The following is an 18,616-nucleotide window of genomic DNA, read 5'->3' as shown; positions in this document are numbered from 1 at the left end:
AGTACAAAAGGGAAAGGAAGACGACTAACACCCCATGTAGGTTTCTTATGTGCATGTCACGTGCTAGAGGATAAAAATGCATTAAAAATTATTTTTTAGAGATTTATTATTTGAGAGAGAGAGAGAGAGAAAGAGCGAGCACGGGGGGGAGGGATGGAGAGAGAGGGGGAAGAAGAGTTCCAAGCAGATTCCATGTGGAGTGCAGGGCCTGACTTGGGGCTGGATTCCACAACCCCAAGATCACGACCTGAGATGAAACCAAGAGTTGGATGCTTGACTGACTGAGCCACCCAGGCACCCTTAAAAATTATTTTTTGAGCACCCACCATGTGCTGAGCCAGGTACTGTCCTGGGTGAACCCTTCTGGAAACTCATTCTGACAGATCCTATCTCCTGCCCCTATATTGATTCACCAAACAGTTCTATCTCCCAGGACTGAGTCCTGTGCACAGTGATGAAAAGGAAGGAAGTCATGTTTTCCAGTGTTATACTCTGATAGTTCTTGTGCTCGTTCCTGTCTAGTTTCTAAGCCTAGTTCTTCAGCCTTCCTATTGATTTTGAGAGTTCCATGATTATTTCAATAAATCCCCTCTTTTTTCCTTATTGTTTTGAATTTTAAGACTATTTCAAAATAATATAGAATGACAAGAACAGTTCAAATAACTCTCATGCCCTTTACTTGGATTCATTAATTGTAAATATTTTGCCATATTTACTTTATTGCACTCTGTATGTTATACATATTATATATGGTATATGTACATATGTATGCTTTACATATATTATATACACGATATATGTATATGTGTATTTTTTCCTGAGCCATTTCAAAGTTGCAGACATCATGTTCCTTTACCCCAAATCCTACATTGTTTATTTCCTAAGAACAAGGATCTTCTCTATCTTCTCTTATATAATCACAATATAATGATCAAATTCAGGAAATATAAGATTAACTAATACTATTTTACAATATACAACACACTTTTCAGATTATACTAATTGTCCCCAAAATGTCATTTATATCCATTTCTCTCTCTGATCCAGAGGATTCAATCCCAGATTACACATTGCATTTAGTTGTCATGTTCTTTTTCTTAAATTAGCCAGAATTTATCTCTGTTGCTTACAACCAATCTTAATGATACAGTTTCTCCCTGTTGTTCACAACCAAAGAATCTTTATAATATAGTCAGTTATTTAATTTATTTAATCCTAATAAACTCTTCTAGGTAGGTATTAAACTCCCTGTTTTACAGATCGGCATTATCAGGCTTGGAGAAGTTAAGAAACTTGCCCATGATGACACAGTAAGTTCCAGAGCCAGAATTTAAATCCAAATCTTTTAAATTCCCAAGCCCCTTTTTATTCCATTGTAGGCTTGGCAGGTATTAGTAAACCACAGTCTCTTACCCAAAAATCTTACAGGCTAGGATGGGAGAGAGATAGATAAACAAATAATTAGAATAGATGGCAGTAAATCTGAACCACAGAAGTATATACAAGGTGTAGATGGAGCACAGTCAATGAACTTACTTCAAGGATAGCAAGAAATATGGTCAGAGCTTCAACAGCAATAGGAGAAAATAAAATTAGTTTTCTTCCTTGATACCAACTGGGAATTTACAGATTGTCTGTCTACTGTCCAAAGCATGATTAATATCAATGCTGATCAGCTAATGTCCAACATATGGTCAGGAAGTTCCACATTTAGTTGGCTAACATTGTTAGCTTTGACATCTGCTAATGCAACGCTCCCTCCTGAATGTTAGGGACCCAAGTAGTTCCTACATCATTCCAATTCTTAGGTGGCCATTTTGATTAATGTCGACATTATCCAGTCTGACATTTGGCTGTAACGTATTGCAAAGATCCTAATCTGTAAGCTTGCTAAAAATCTGCCCTGTTTAGTTTGATAGTTTTAAAATATTGACATTATAAAGGGAGTTCTGAAGGTAAAAGGGTCTGCTCCCTTCAAGAAATCTAGAGCTCTTTCCCTTCTCTTTTTGTAAAAAGTCAAATGAAAAGTAAGCATCAGGCAGGAGGAAAAGTAGAACTACAAAATCAGAGCAAATAGCATCTTCTATTTTGTGGCTTCAGTTCAGAATGTGGTGACAAAAAGAAAATATGCAAAGGTCAGCAGCTCAGACGGTATCCAGGAACTGAAGCTTGGAGCAATTATGAGGACTGTCAGAGTAACAGGAAGGTGTTAGCAAATCAATGGACCCTTGAGCTCGGTCAAGGAGCTGAGCATTTGCTGGGGACCCCCAGAGGGACCTGGCAGCAGGTGAAGGGCAAGAACTTGATAAGCGTGCAGTGATAATATCTGTTATTGATGAGAGTATTTAATTTGTATTTCGATTTTTTTTTAATACTTAACTTTCATGTTGAGTTGTCCATAAGTTACTTGGATAAGTAGGTGTTCAAGTAATGTTGTATTGCATTAAGCTAGAAGTGGATGAGAAGACTAGCTGACACGGATTTATGGTATCAGCGGCTCATGGGGTGCATTCTCACTTGTCTCAGCCGAAGCTGTCCTAAACGGCGACAACTGGAGACCTGCCACCCGCAATCTAAAGGCCAGGTGTAGGGGTTGACTGATTTAGTAAATGTTTACTGGACACCAGACCTTGTTTTAGGTAGCAGGGACACAAGACATCTCTGTCTCTACTTTCAAGGAGGTTATCGACAAGGAAGCCCACAGTTATGGCTGCCGGCTGTCTATTTTGACACCTCCTCTCTCAGTTCACCCATGGGCTGCAAAATCTGAGACCGCTGAATATCAGCATCATACTAAACCACTGACGTCATTATCTTTATCATCCTGCTTTTGGCAGGAACACCCCAAATTCAGCCTTAATGATGGGGTATACCCTCCTTGTTAAAGCTCTCCTAAGGTGACAGTGACCTCACTGTGTGATCTGGTCACAACTCACTGTGTGACATTCCTTCCACAGAAGAACGATGTCAGTGCAGCGGTAATAACCCTGACCCACTGTGCCTGTGGTATGTGCCAGTTCCCGTGCGAGAGACTCTGCTTAGTTCTTCTCAGTGAAAACTCATAATTCTGTAAGTACGTTGTTTCCAATTTGTATTTGGGAAAACGGAGGGTGGAGAAGTTAAGCGGCTTGCCCAAGGTCACATAGCTAGTAGGTGGCAGATATTCAGTCCCAGGGTTGTCTGGGACATGCCCAGAAGGCATGTTTCCACCTCACCAAACCGCAGTATTCTTCCTCCTCATTTGTGGTCAGTGCAGTCTGTCCAGCTCCCCAACGTACTCCTTGATCATCTTATTAAGAGTATGTGAAGGGGGCTCCGAAAGTGGGTGCCTGCTGCTGGGCGGTGTGCGTGGGTGAGGCCAGGAAGGCGGAAGGCTGTGAGGGAAGAGTCCGATTTCAGATCCCAAAGAATCCAGTGTGATTCACACATATCATCCCCATCACTTCCCCATTGACTTGCAGACCTATAGGTTGATTTCTGTCTTTGTCTTTAAAGATTATTTATTTATTTATTTGAGAGAGAGAGAGACAGAGAGACAGAGATAGCGACAGAGATAGCAAGAGAGAACACGGGTGGTGCGGGGGAGAAGAGGGAGGAGGCTGCCTGCCGAGCAGGGAACCCAATGCCGGGCCCAGTCCTAGGACCCTGGGATCATGACCTGAGCCGAAGGCAGACACTTAACCGACTGAGCCACCCAGGCGCCCCTATAATTGATTTCTTGACACTGGATTAACTCAGGCCTTCTCTAGATTTCTCTTTCATAATTATTTGGATGTCCCTGCCCTCAAGGGTCACTTCAACAATAGCAAACAGCCCTGCGCCAGCTCTAAAACTGGCAACAGAAACATGGGCTCTCTGGTTAATTCACTGAGGCAAGGTGCTTAAGAGCATGGCCTCGAGAGTCAAATTAACTTCAAATCCTGACACTGCTACTTACCAGCTGTGTGATCCTGGGCAAGTAACTTAACTTCTCTGTGCGTCAAATTCCTCAACTGTGAAAAAGGAATGAATAATGGCTTTCCGTCAGAACAGGATGATGATGGCATAGATTTTTAAAAAAAATTTGAAGGGTCTTATTGAGTTATAACTGACACACAGGAAACTACATATATTTAAAATGTACAACTGACAGTTTAACGTATCTATACATCCATGAAATCTTTGCCACATTCAAGATAATGAATCGTCACCCCTAAAATTTTCATGATCTTCTATAATTTCTTTTGCATCTTTTTCTGTCACCCCCCCATCATGTTGCTCACAGCCAAAAAGCCACTGATTTGAGAAGCTGAGATTTACCGAAGAATTGATTCTTTTACCATTATGTAATGCTCCCTTTTACCCCTGATAGTTTTCCTTGCTCTGAAGTCTGCTTTGTCTGAAAATAGCTTCCTTTTGATTAGGATCAGCCTGGTATGTCCTTCTCTATCCCTTTAGTTTTAATTTGTGCCCCTTATATTTAAAGTGCGTTTCTGTGGACAACATATACTTGGGTCTTTTTTTATTTATTTATTTTTATTTATTTATTTATTTTTTAAAGATTTTATTTATTTATTCGACAGAGATAGAGACAGCCAGCGAGAGAGGGAACACGAGCAGGGGGAGTGGGAGAGGAAGAAGCAGGCTCATAGCAGAAGAGCCTGACGTGGGGCTCGATCCCATAACGCCGGGATCACGCCCTGAGCCGAAGGCAGACGCTTAACCGCTGTGCCACCCAGGCGCCCTGGGGTCTTTTTTTAAAAAATAACTTCTGATAGCTTGTCTCTTATTTGATGCATTTGGAACATTCAATTTTAAAGTGATTATAGTCGTGGGGCACCTGGGTGGCTCAGTCAGTTAAGTGTCTGCCTTTGGCTTGGGTTATGATCCCGGGGTTCTGGGATTGGGCCTGGCGTTGGGCTCCCTTTTTTTTTTTTTTTAAAGTGATTGTAGTTGGTTTAATATCTACCATATTTACAACTACTATTTGTTTTTCTCCTTGTTTGTCTTTTACTCTTATAACATTGCAATCATTCCACTTATCCATAAGCTACAAACACTAAATGCATTATTGGTATTATTATTTTGAACAAACTGTTATCTGCTAGATCAATTAAGAATTAAAAAAATGTTATTTTACCTTCATTTATTCCTTGACTAACACTCTGCTTTTCTTTATGTAGATCTGAGTTTCTAACATATATAATTTCCTTCTCTCTGAAGAACTTTATTAAAAAAGATTTTATTTATTTGAGATAGAGAGAAAAAGTGAACACAAGTGGGGGTCAGAGGGAGAGGGAAAAGCAGGCTCCCCGCTGAGCAGGGAGCCCGTCTTGGGGCTCGATCCCAGGACCCTGAGATCATGACCTGAGCTGAAGGCAGACACTTAACCGACTGAGCCACCCAGGTGCCCCTCTCTGAAGAACTTTTAACAAATTTCTTATAAGGCAAATCTACTGACGACAAATTCCTTTAATTTTCATTTGTCTGAAGAAGTCTTTATTTCTCCTTTCCTTTTGAAAGATAAGTGCCAGTGGATACAGAATTCTCAATTGGTGTTTTTTTTTTTTCCTTTTAACACTTTAAATACTTCACTCCCCTCTGCTTGCATGGTTTCTGAAAAGAAATTTGATATGATTCTTATCCTTATTCCTCTGTAGGTAAGTGGTCCCTACCCCCACCCACACCCTGTGTTTTATTTCAAGATTTTCTCTTTGTCTTTAATTTTTCTACAGTTTCATCATAATATCTTCATGTGTAAATTGTTTCAAATTTACCATGCTTGATGTTCTCTGGGATTTCTGGATCTGAGGCATGGTGTCTGTCATTACTTTTGGAAAATTCTCAGGCATTACTGACTTCAAATATTTCTTCACTTCCGTTCTCTCTTTCTTCTCCTTCTGGTATTCCATTACACATATGTTATACCTTTTGTAATTGTCCCACAATTCTTGGATATTCCATTCCATTCCATTCCTCCCCCCTGCCATTCTTTTTTCTCCCTGCTTCTCAGTTTGGCACATCTTCAAACTTGTTGATTCTTCTGTCACCCATGTCCAGTCTGCTGATGAGCCCAGGAATGGCATCTTTATTTCTGTTATATTGTTTAGGATTGCTATACTTTCCTTTTGATTCTCTCTTAGAGTTTCCATTTCTCAGTTTACATTACCCATTTGTTTTACATGGTTTCACATTTTCATTGGATCTCTTGGCACATCAATCATAGTTAATTTAAATTCCAAGTCTGATAGCTCCAAAATTTCTGTCCCGAGTCTGGTTTGAAGTGCTCTTTATCTCCTCAGACTATGTTTGTGCCTTTTAGCATGCCTTGGCATTTTTTTTGTGGAAAGCCGGACATGATGTAGCAGGTAAAAAGAATTGAGTTAAACAGGACTTTGTTGTAAAGTTCTGTGTTTATCTGAGTTAGACTATGTTTACTATTTGCTATAGTTGCAGATGGTAGAGACTGAAATCTCCTGTACTGTCCCTGTTTTGTCTCCCCTAGTCTTTGGAATTCCCTAGAGACTCTTTCTTGACCAGGGTCTGAGTTTTGCAGTTCTTTCGGTAGTAATGTCCTGTTACCATACAGAAGCCTGTTAATGTGGTGGTAAGGTGTACATATGTGTGTGTGGGGGAGAAGATTCCATAATTCTACAATTAGGTCTCCGTCTTTTAATGAGCCTGTGCCCCTGGGCTATGACTTTCACAAGCAATTCTAGGCTTTTTTTCCCTCTTAGGTGAGACAAAAAGTGTAGAAGGGGCTGGAGTTGGGTATGTCTTTTCTTCCAGGTAGGTACGGCTCTGGTAAAATAATTTCCATTGAGGGCAGGCTTTTGTTAAGGAGAACATAATGCTTCAGATGTATTTCATAATTGTTACCTCTGCTGGAAGCATAAAGGGATTTTTCTCTGACTTTCACCCTGAGAACCTGGTGGGATTCCTAGAGGTAAAACTCATAAAAGTGTGGGAGTCTCCCTAAAATTGGGCACCTAAAGTTTTTAACTCAAACTAGTCCACACTGAGCCATCAGCAACTTTTAAAATTACAGTTTAAATGTTCCTACTACTTCAATAACCTGGGTGAAGGAAAGTTTTCTTATGTCTCAAAATCTAGAAGCAATAAAAGAAAACTTGATAAATTTGGCTGTAATTTTTTTTTTCCAGAGCAAAACATTGTAAGCAAAGCTACGAGACAAGTAATAACCAGGAAAAGATCTGCTACTCAAATCACAAACAAAGGCCTAACTATCTTAAACATTGAAGGAAAAAAAGACCAACAATTCTTTTGAAAAAGATGGAGAAAGATAGGAATATATGTTTCACAGAAAGAGAAACAAAAAAGCTCTTACACACGTGAAAAGATGTTCAACCTCAACTATAAGATACAAAAAAAATAAAAGTATGCATATTTTTCAATGTTCATCTATCAGATTGGCAAACATTCAAAATTTTTGAGATTTTATTCTGTTGAGAAGTCTGGCTGTGAAGGAAACAGGCACTCTAGAACCCTGATATCTTTCTGGCAGAAACCCAAATGATACGACAACTTCAGAAGGGAATTTGGTGGCATATTAGCAAAATTATATATTCATCTACCTTTGACTCAGCAATCCCACTTGTAGGAATACGATTCTTTTTTTTTAATTTATTTTTTATTATTTTAAGCAGGCTCCATGCCCAGTGTGGAGACCCGTGCTGATAGCAAAAATTGGACACTTAAACAACTAAGCCACCCAGGCACCCCTAGGAATAGCATTCTAAAGATACAGCAACAAAAATAAAATATGACCTATGCACCACACTGTAGTTTAATTTATAGTAACAAATGATTGGAGATAGCCCCAAATGTCCATCAATAGGGAACTGGTTGAAGAAATGATGGTACTTCTATGCAATGAAGTATGATGAGGCTCCAAAGAGTAATGAAGAGATCACTAAATACTGATTTGCAGTGGTTTCTAGGATACACTGTTAAGTAAAAAAAAAAGCAAGGTAGAGAATAGGGCCAAGTGTGCTAATTTTTGCTAAATAAATAAATATATTAAAAATAGAAATGCTAAACTAATATCTAATTGCTATGTATGAGGGGAGACAAAAAAACTGGGGGGAGAAGATAGACATATAAGGGAGATTCTATAAATTCAGGTTGTTATATAGTTTTGACTTTGGAACGATGTTAATGTTTTAGACAGTTAAAAAAATAAAGTTAAAATGAAGACAGAATAACAATAAAAAAGACATTGAAACAAATAAGCCTAATAGTCTAAGATAGTAGCATAAACACAGGGGGAAAAACAAAACAACTCTTCAAATGATGTAAAACTACAGCAAAAATAAAACCAAAATGTTCTGCAACGAAATCTTGAACCATAATCAGTAGTCTAATTGCCATTTCAGAACTATTATAGTTTTACTGTAAGTAAACTTACTTATAAGTAAGTAATTATGTTCATGTGTTTGGAAATCAAGATTTCCAACTTAGGAGGAAAGATAATGAAACATAAAATGAAAGAAATAAAAACCATGTAATTATAGATTACAATCACAAATACAGTAACAATCTATGATTTTGCTCAACATTAAAAAAAATATTTTTTTCTAGCTCTGATCACTGAAAAGGCCTAGACGCCATGAAAACCCTGTAGCAGTGAGCACCCATATCTTCTAGATTGTGGTATCTAAATACATTTTCTCAGCAAAAGGAACCAGGGAATCCTTTGAGAAATGATTGATTCCAGTTCTGGGGTATGAAACATACAAAGTGAGTTTGGGATATCTTACGCTGTTAAAAAGCAGCCGGGGTCATGTGAAAGGACAATAGAAGCCAACTGGCCTAAGATAGGACAATTTGTATATCAAAGGTAATTGACAGAAGCACATGACATCGTAAAGATTCATTAGTTCATGATGACATTTGAAAAATCTTATTTTAAGCAATACACACAAACGTATGCACATATGTATGTATGTGTGTGTGTGTGTGTGTGTATATATATATATACACATATATAAACTAGGGTCCCAGTGAACAGATTTGAAGACTGATCAACAAAGGGCAGAATCCCTTTGGCATCCTGTCTTTCTTATATGAAGTGTATTTCAGAGTTAAAAAGTTGAAAAAACCCCATTCTTCTCCTTCTCCCTTCTTCTCTTCTTCCCCTATCTTAGGCTCCTCCCTCTCCTTTTTTTCTACCCTTCTAAAAATTACCATAATTATTTTGATTTTTTTCCTAACTATACCTCAGGTGTACCAAGTTGGGTTAGTCATAATTCTTGGTTTATAACATGTGAATATCATTTGTGCTTCCCAGGCCCTTCTTGTTGATTAATTTTTAACAATAAAATGAACTCTCATTTTACTAAAATTGTTCACTGATAGAATGAAGTCCTGAACAGTAAAAATATTACACAGATATTTTGAGAAATGTGCAAACAATTGCTTAATTGGTAGAAAATTCTCTTACGAAGAAAGATAAATGTTCCAATTGGATACTTTTAACCAATCTATCTTCATTGGCTCTTGTCCTGTCAGCTCCATTCTGCCAGACCGAGCCATCCAGTGAGTTTTAAAACGTTTGGTTAATGTGTTTTTTTTTTTTTTAGTTGCAAAATTTCCATTTGGTTCGTTATATCTTTTATTTATTTTCTGAGGCTTTCTCTTTCCATTTGCTTCAAGAGCGTTCCCTCTTACTTTTGGAGTACTTTTATAATAGCTGCTTTAAAGTCTTTGTTAGATAATTTCAACAACTGTGTCCTCTCAACGTTGGCCCAGTGGAGGCTTTCCTGGTTCTTCATACGTCGAGTATCCTAGATATTATGTTATGGGTCTCTGGATCTTATTTAAATTCTATGGATAATTAAAAAAAAAAAAGTGAAAAGCAAGTATTTGACGAGGCAAGTTCTGACCAGTGTTCTGTGGATTGTGGTTTCAACGTTCAGTTTTCAAAGACTTTGTCAGGCTACGCAGATCTGTTCTGTATATGTGTTCCACGCAGTGGCCAGTCTGCAACCTAGGCCACAGTCTGTTCCTCAGCTGAGTTCTCAAAGTTCATGTATACTGTTTAGGGCCAGATCTACGTCTGTGTAACTAGGAGGGTGCAGGAGTTCACATTCAATGGATGGGTCCACTGTCCTGAGCTCCTCCTGCTCCACAGCCACCCTGGTGGTTTTTGTTTCCCTGAGGTCCCCCCTTTTTGGTTTTGGGGCCAGAAATCTGGGGCTTTATTTATCCTCCTTCTGACATGCACTTTCTGCAATGACTACAGCTGCATCTGGGCAATCCCGTAGGATGACAGAGGAAGTAGCAGGGTCCTTCACCCTACACTCCTCTGATCAGAGGACAGTCCTCCCTCCTGTGTCTGTGGGCCTCTCCTGCCACTCTCAGGAGATCCTGCTCTCATTCTTTAAGCCCGACACAGGATTTCTGCTAGCATTCTGTCTGTGCTGATGTCCGACTCTGGGTTTTTGGCTGCTTTGAGTCAAGGCTGGGGGATTCCAGAGGGGAAAACAAGAGATAAACCCAGTCAATTCAATGAACACTCAAAGTTCTGGTCTTTCTCCCCAACCTGCCTGCTGCTGTTTACTTTTTAAAGACCTCATAACTGCTCTGTGCATTCTTTTCAGATTTTTAAAAAATATTTTATTTATTTACTTGAGAGAGACAGAGAGAGAGCATGAGCGGAGAGAGGGGCAGAGGCGGAGGGAGGAGTAGACTCCCTGCTGAGCAGGGAGCCCAACTCGGGGCTCTATCCCAGGATCCCGGGATCGTGACCTGAGCCGAAGGCAGATGCTTAACTGACCGAGCCACCCAGGCGTCCCTCTGTTCAGGTTCTATAGCTGCCCCATCTCACCTGTCGCCAGAACCTGGAAGTTCTTCCGTAAATAAGGGTCCCACTTAAGTAAGCATTGCTTTAACATCACTAAACCTTAACATCATGAGAAGTGGAACAGCCACACATTACTCGCCTCCCAATGGGATGCAATAGAAAGTACCTATGAATTAGTCCTGCTTGAACAATTGACCTGAATTTATTTAAGCTTTAGAGCTATATGCCAGCTTATAGGTTTGGAGGCTTAAGAGTCAGGTGACCCTGAAGACCCATCACCCCATTCCAGGTTGTGAGACCTCCTATAGTACAAATGACCTGTGTGTCCACAAATGCCTTAAGAAGAATGCAGCACTATTACAGAATAAAGGGACTCCAGAGGCGTAACAAGTAAAGGGGGGGATAAATCTCAGGATTCTTGAGAAGATTCAAGGAAATAATGAATGTGAAGTGCTTAGCTCAGTGCCTGAGAAATGGTAAATGAAAGCTATTACTATCTCTTGTCACGCCTCAGAGTCTTAGTCCTCTTTATTCGTAAAACACAGAAAACAACAACGTCCCTCTCAAGGCTACTTAAGGGTCAAAGATTCAGCTACCTTCAGCCCCTTTCCCTCCGCATCCGGGAGGAAGGCCGGACGCTGGCCATCCCCGGCGCAGTACATATGGTCGGCCAGTAGATGGCAGTTCAGGCCCGTCTATGTGGAACCTGGACCCCTGAAGGAGCTAGTCTTGCTTTGCTTTAAGAAGGGGAGTCTTGCCTCATCTCCAGTGTTCCCCTTCTCTTTCTGGGCAGTTGGCCTAAAGCTCAAGGGAGAGAATCACTGGAGCTTCTTAGATATAATTAGGATTCTAGCAGCTGTTTGCTGAAGATTCATGATTTGCTCTGCTGATATTCTTTAGACCCAGTTAGACCAGGGTTCAAGTACCGCCTGGCCCTACTTCTTGTCCCAGTACCTGCTGTTCCATCCCAAATCTCTGTGTGCAGGTCCAACCTGGTTTGGCTTCTCTTCCCCATCAGAGTGGGGGTCACTTACACCTACGTACCCACCCAAACCTGGTGTCAGATATCCTTCAGGAAAAGTGAGTCGAGTCAATAAATAAGTAAATGCATTATGGGTATTGACTCACATATCTTTCCTCCCCAGCAGTCTCCAGGACAGAGTATATGCATTTTGTTTTTGTCTCTCAGCCTAGGAGGCAGCCCGAGTAGTGATTTAATAGTGTGTGCCCTGGACCAGACTGGCTTAGCTTCAAATCTCCGTTCCTCCACGTACTAGCTGTATATCCTTAGACAGGTGCCTCAGTGACCCTACCTGCAAATGGGGATTACAATAGTACCTCTCTTGATGTACTGTGGTGAGGAGTAAAGGAGCAAATGCATTTAAAGTGCTCAGAGAAGTGTCTGGCATTTAGTAGGCACCCAGTGTATATTAATTGCCATCTGAATCTTGCCTTACTCTGAGACAGATTTAACGTACTTGCAGAAATGCATTCAAGGAAGATACGTAAAGGGGGTTGGCTCTCAAGAAACAGCATCCTCCCCTCTAGCTCCTCTTCTCCTCCTGCTTCTTTTTATTGATATTATCATTTCTGAATGTTCCAAGAGGCCTAAGGTAAGTTTCCAAGCCCTGTGAGTCATGAGTCTGTTTTGTTTTGTTTTTTTTGAGATGGAGAGAGGTGGGGGGAGGGGAAGAGAGAGGGAAAGAGAGAATCTTAAGCAGGCTCTGATCTCACAACCCTGAGATCATGACCTGAGCTGAAATCAAGAGTCAGACACTTAACTGACTGAGCCACCCAGACGCCCCCTAAGTGCTGTTTTGACCACCTTCGTCCACCCATAGGCTCGGCCTCCGCAGTTTTCCACATGGTGTTGTGACAGCACATCAGAGACTCAAGGGTCCTGTCACAGTAACCCAAGGATCAGAAGGCACTGAGGAAGGGACCTCCAGGGCTGATTTTCCTCCTCTGTCCACTTCCTGGTGTGTGTGCATGTGTGTGTGTGTGTGGTGCATGTGTGTGTGTGTGTGTGTGTGTGCATGTGTGTGTGTGTGTGTGTGTGTGTGTGTGTTGGGAGCATCTTCCAAGAGTCATTGCTCAACTCTGGGGCTGTTGTGTGGGTCAAAAGGATCCCTGTACGAAGGCTGTCTGAACTACACAAAGTACAGGGGCAGGACGGGGGATTATTATGGTCCGATATAATCTCTCCAATTTTTCTGCCTATCAGTCTGTTGAAATGGCCAAGTGTGCGTGACAGGTGACCACCAGGTGGTGTTATCAACGTGAAGAAATCATTGTCTGTAAGCTCCTCACCTCCCCTGTACAACAGAGTGGAAGAGCAGATAAACATTTATCTGGAGAAGATCAACCCTTCCCCCTCAATAAATTTCAGCCATCCTGGCAAGATTCAGGTGCAAAGGGGGCACTGGCCCAGTACAATGTACCAAGAAAACTGGGGGCAAGGAGGCAAAGTCAAGCCTGCCTGGTTGTCTGGCCCCTGACCACAAGTCCAGTGCTGACTGCTGAGCTCCTTCCTCTGCCTTGCCCAGGAGATGTGCCCAACGACCCCCAGGACACCTTGGTGCCCTTCCCTCACCATGCCCTCCGCCCGCCATAGCCTTCTTCATTCCTTTCTCAGGGTGTTGTCTCCCCCTTGGAAGCCTCCCCTGACCAGGCTAATATCTTCTTTGTGCCGCACTGTCCCTACACTTCCTCTTTCCCGATCTTTGCCACTTTAGGGGACTTCAGGAGATTTAGAGGTTTACCACTGAGTAGGGATTTCCTGGCTTGGCGTGGCTAGGGGTGGGAAGCCATTGAGCTGGTTCTAGTCAGTCTCCCCTGCCCCTCGAAACATGTAAGGGTTTTCTTGCCCACAGCATCCCTTTGGAGTTCCAGGGCCCCGAGAATGTCCTAGCATGCTGAGTTTGTCCACACAGGGTAAGTAGCGTGGCGGGACTGGCTATAGAAATTGCACAGTCCAGTACCAAATGAAAATACAGGACCCCTTATTCAAAAACTAATGAATTTCAAGATGCAGACAGCAGAACAGTAAGCCAAGAGCGGGCCCTTCTGGCTACAGGAGGCTGTGAGGCTGCGTAGGCCGCACACCTGCGAAGGCAGCCCCGCGTCTGGAGTTGAGGGAAGTCTCGGGGATGCCTCGCGTCTCTTGCCTGATGGTCAGGTGACCCGCGGGCTGCTTGCAAGATGAATGGCCACCAACAGACCTTTTCGCGTATGAACTCCTTCACATGAAACCCTACTCGCCAGCTTTAAGACAGAAGAGAAATAACCTCGAATTTGGAGTTAAGCAAATCTGGATTCAAATTCTGATTCTATTGCTTAATAGCACAAATCACAAACATCTCCAGGCCTCATAAGCAAACTGGGAGGTAATAATATCTACCATGAATATTGCTATAGGTTCAAGTGAGGTTTCATGCGGCTAGTACTGGGTCTAGAGCCCACGCCTACCACATGTCACTGAGCTCTCCCCACTGAGCCTCACTGTGTGTCCTCGGAAACATTTGATCAGGAGAGAACAGGGGCGGATGTTGGCCCAAACAGTTGGCAGGTGCTTGTCCATTGGGGAGGGTCACCATGTGGTGAGATCCCAGGGAGCTCACCCTGAGTGCCCCATAGTCAAGCAAGCAATGAATGAGAGAACTAGGGAGACCCTAGAGAAACTTAGAACTTAGAGAAACTTAGTGGGGGGGGGGGCGCGAAGATTCATTCATCATTTATCCGACAAATGCATATGAATGTGTCCTCTGCCAGGTGCCAGGGATGCAGTGGTAAGCACAACAGGTGGGGTCCTGTCCTCTGTCTGCTTAATGCAGGTGATTACTGTGTCCTGTTCTCTTGGATGCATCTGTCACTAGCCAACAGTCAAGCAGCATTTACTAGGTGCCCACTATAAGGCAGGAAATGAGACCACAGCAGGTGCTTTGAGACTCCACTAACCTCCTCAGATTGAAATGAATGAACGCTGTGTGCTTTCATTCCCAAAAGCGAACACCTGCGACTCTTTGTAGGCAGGCTGTCCTCAGGCGGCTGGAGCCCCATTTGCCGAGTGCACGAGGGCATGGAGAGCCAGAAGTGACACGAAATGACATCCCCAGGGGCAGCCCTTAACGCATGACTGACAGGTGCAGAGGTGTCAATATTCCTGCCCTTGGCCCCGCTGGGGACAGCTCCCAGGCGTGACTTAGCTGGTTTCCACAAGTCTCCCACTGGACTGAGCCGAAGTTACTCTCCTGGACTTTGCTTGCTCTCACACCCCTGATAGCCTTTTCTTCCCCCTCATCTTCATTCGTCTACTTGTTTTTCCCGGCACCTTCCTAATAACTTACTTTCAGATAAATCTTTGTTTAGGAGCTGTTTATGGGGAACTCCTCCACCCAAGATAGAAAAGAAGGAAAAGGAGGTATGTAACTTCATGTTACTATGAGGAGTGACACCATGTGTCAGAAGTAAGTTATTATGAATAATGAAGCACAGCTTTGCAAAATAATGCCTTTTGCTATAAATTAGAGTGCATCCAAAATTATCCCTGTAATATGATCACTCTCCCTCATTTGCATTCTGATATGCTTTTTGAGTGGGGGAAAAATTCTTGCTTGCTGGGGTTGGCACAGAACCTACACCTTTGTTTTACCAAATCTGGATACACCCATGGGAGTGGATCCTGCATGTACCCATCAACCATTGTGCATTTTGCTCTGTGAAAAAAGTTGAGACGTGCTGGGTCAGATCCTTTTGGCTTTAAGCTCATGTGGATTGGGTTCACAGGAGTAGGGCTTGGAGGCCCAAGCTCCCCTCAGCTCACGTGAACAGCACCCCTTCCTCCCACCAGGAATGTCTTCTAATCCCTCCTAATCCTTTCTCACCAAACACACCTCTTCCAGGAAATTTACTCAGATCCCTTCCCTCCCCCACCCAGCCTACCCTGAGCTCCCCTTCTTCGGCACTGTGGAAAGTGGTTTTTGTTGGAACCACTTTCTTAGCACTTGGCTCAGTCCCCTCCGTCCTCTCAAGATAGCTGGCGTCTCTGAGTTTCTAGTGGAAATCACAGGCTAATGAGGCAAGGAGCACATTAGGAGCCTTAGACAGGCAGGAGCTGGGAGGAGGAGCCGGCCCCGCTATCACAGAATCATGGCTATTGGAAGAGGATGAGCTTAAGTCTCCAGACCTTAGTTCCTCCTAAAACCAAACGTCTATTAGTGAAGTTTGGATACTAGGGCACCTGCCGAGCCCACCTGCCAGGTCTGAGGCCTTGCCTCGCTTGCCTGCCCAGCCGACCTGCCTAGACCCAGACCCCTGCCCTCAGGGTCTGGACCTGACACTTGGCTATGGATAGGGTAGTGCTCCCAATAGCCCTACACACGGTAGTGCTTCGACCCCCTGGCTGCCTTGCCACGCCTCTGCAATCCCTCCCTGTCCCTCAGACGAAACTCAAGCTTTTGGTGAACCTCTTTGTTCCAGAGACTGGGCCTCTGGAAACCTGGAAGGTTTCTGCTCCTTTGCCAGAATTCTGAGTTCTAGCAAGTCTGGATGCTGAGGCTTCTGGAGTAGTGACAGAGAGCACATGCTCTGTTTTCTGAATCTTTCTAGACCTCCTGATTGGGCAGTAATATTTTTAAGCAAAGGGTCCTGTTTTACATCTAAGATCCCTTTAAGGCTGCTTGGGGTAGTGTCTAACATACATGAAGTGCTCATTAAACATTTGCTGATTAATTGCAATTGCTCTTGTAGGCCTCCTCAAAGGCGTGGCTATGGCATTCATTCATTTAGTCATCCGTTATCTTCCCACCCACCCAGTGATATAATATCTATATCTGAAAGAATGACTCCATGTCCTCTGTTCCCATCTCACAGACTGGGGAAGGGATTTTTACCCTAAGCATTTAGTCCTGGGAGTGTGCATTGGGCATGCTTTGAAGGTGAGGGAGGGGATGACAAAGTGAAGGCCCATCTGCTCTGCATACGATGTCATGTACTGATGTCCACCGGGCAGGAGTGGGCTTGCAGGTAGGAAAATGCTTCTATTCTTCCCAAAGCGCTTAAAATTCTACAGCCCTACGAACTGATATCTATCTTTGCAAGGTGTGTCTCTGCAAATACGCTTTGGATAAATCTTGAAGGATAAAGAGTGTATGTGCAACTCCTACTGCTGTTGATATGTTGAAAGGGGACTGGCCTGGGTGTGGTGGTTGGAGCCTACTCAGGGGTTATTCCAGACTTGAGAAATAAAATACTGGACTGCCTGATGGGGGCAGGGCTGGGCTCTCCGGTAGGGATGGAGCTTCCCAAGGCGTGCAGAGAATCTCCAGTATGGATTTGGAGGGAGAGACACCCAGAGGGATGCCAGCGAGGAATGGGAACAAGGTCAGGGCGGAATGACACCAAGTGGGAAGCCTTTGTAAGAGGTTCAACCCTTAGACACTTCTCCCCTGGATATGGGACAAAGCATAGTAGTACTCACTTTTTTTTAAGAGAGGGGGAAGGGCAGAGGAAGAGGAAAAAAGAATCTTAAGCAGGCCCGAGGGGGAGTTCAATCCCTCAACCCCTGAGTTCATGACTCTGAGATCGTGACCTGAGCCAAAATCAAGAATCAGACGCTTAACCAATTGAGCCACCCAGGCACCCCTAGTACTACTCACTTTTAAAGTCTTTTTCCTCATAGATTGTGGCTTTCTCTATGGCTTCCCGGGATCGTGAAAGAGGGAAGCTAGCGCAGACCCTTGGGGGCGGGGTTACAGAGAGCGGGGGCGGGGCGCTGGGAGAAGACTCACTCTGCTCTCTGCAAAAAAGGCAGCTGCGGCCAGTTTGCCTGGCAGGCAGTGGAGGGAGGAGCAACGCCCAGTTTGGAGGGGAGGTAGTCCCCTTTTAGAAGGGGACAGGAGATGATCCCCACTCTTTCTCAAATATAATAGGGAGAGTGAACCCTTAAGGCAAAGGGAGAGCTGAACCGGGGGTGACCCATGGCCCAGCACCTGCTCTGGACACTGGGGACACGCAGAGCATTAGATAGACACAGCCTTGGTGGGGCTTGGGGGCTCACACGGAAGGATAATCCAGTCTAGAGAAGTGCCTGGAACGCGGCAGGTGCTCAGTGTGTGCCTTCGGAGAGGGGAATGAGCAGCCAGAGGGCTTCAGGAGCACATTTCGGCTGGGCTTGAAGAAGCAGTGAAAGGTCCTTAGGTGTGAAAGTCGGTGGGTACCTCTGGTGGGGGGCGGGGAATGTGTTCCCATGCAGCTGACAGAAGAAGCCGGGGTGGTGGAGGGGGGGCAGTGGGCAGAAGAGGGCCTGACCCACCAGCTCTACCGTCTGGCTGCCGCGGTAGGTTTCACGGACTCCGAGCATCCGAGTGCCCTGCTAAGTAGCTTACTGGGTCCACAAGATACCCATAGTGTAGTCAGCACAGGTTCTCAAAGCAGGAAGGGCTATCAGTGTCCCCTGGGAACATGTTAGAACTACAGATTAATGAGCCCCATCCCAGACTCCCTGATTCAGAAATTCCCTGGGGGGAAGGACCCAGCAGTCTTTTTCGATAAGCCCTTCAGGTGAGTCTGACGCTGGCTAAAGGTTGAGAAACACTTGTGTAGGGGCAAGAGTGCCAGACTTTGGAAGGAAGGTGGGTGTGGTGGGCTGGGGAGGGGCGCATGGAGTAAGAAAACTCACCTGGGAGAAAGCCCGTTGTGCTTGGAGTATCGTGCGGCATTGTGTACCCTGTCCTCTGAGGGGTATGCACCGTCATACCCTCAGTAGAGGTGGAAGACCAAGGCTTAGAGGCGCTGAAAGACTTGCTGAGATCT

The 18,616-nt window shown here is 43.8% G+C and overlaps 1 protein-coding gene across 1 annotated transcript in view; it reads right to left on the bottom strand.

Annotated features, from left to right (window-relative positions):
* The window catches only part of NARS2 (asparaginyl-tRNA synthetase 2, mitochondrial), a 160,887-nt gene extending 143,350 nt beyond the window's left edge, over positions 1-17,537 (bottom strand). The window contains exon 1 of the mRNA XM_044390859.3: positions 17,461-17,537. Within this exon, the coding sequence (XP_044246794.1) occupies positions 17,461-17,481 (21 nt within the window). The 5' untranslated portion in view covers positions 17,482-17,537. The remainder of the gene's footprint in view (positions 1-17,460) is intronic.
* Between the last annotated feature and the right edge of the window lie 1,079 nt (positions 17,538-18,616).

This window comes from Ursus arctos, unplaced genomic scaffold, assembly GCF_023065955.2.
Source record: "Ursus arctos isolate Adak ecotype North America unplaced genomic scaffold, UrsArc2.0 scaffold_22, whole genome shotgun sequence".
Classification (NCBI taxonomy): domain Eukaryota; kingdom Metazoa; phylum Chordata; class Mammalia; order Carnivora; family Ursidae; genus Ursus; species Ursus arctos.
This window is presented reverse-complemented; position numbering and strand designations above follow the sequence as displayed.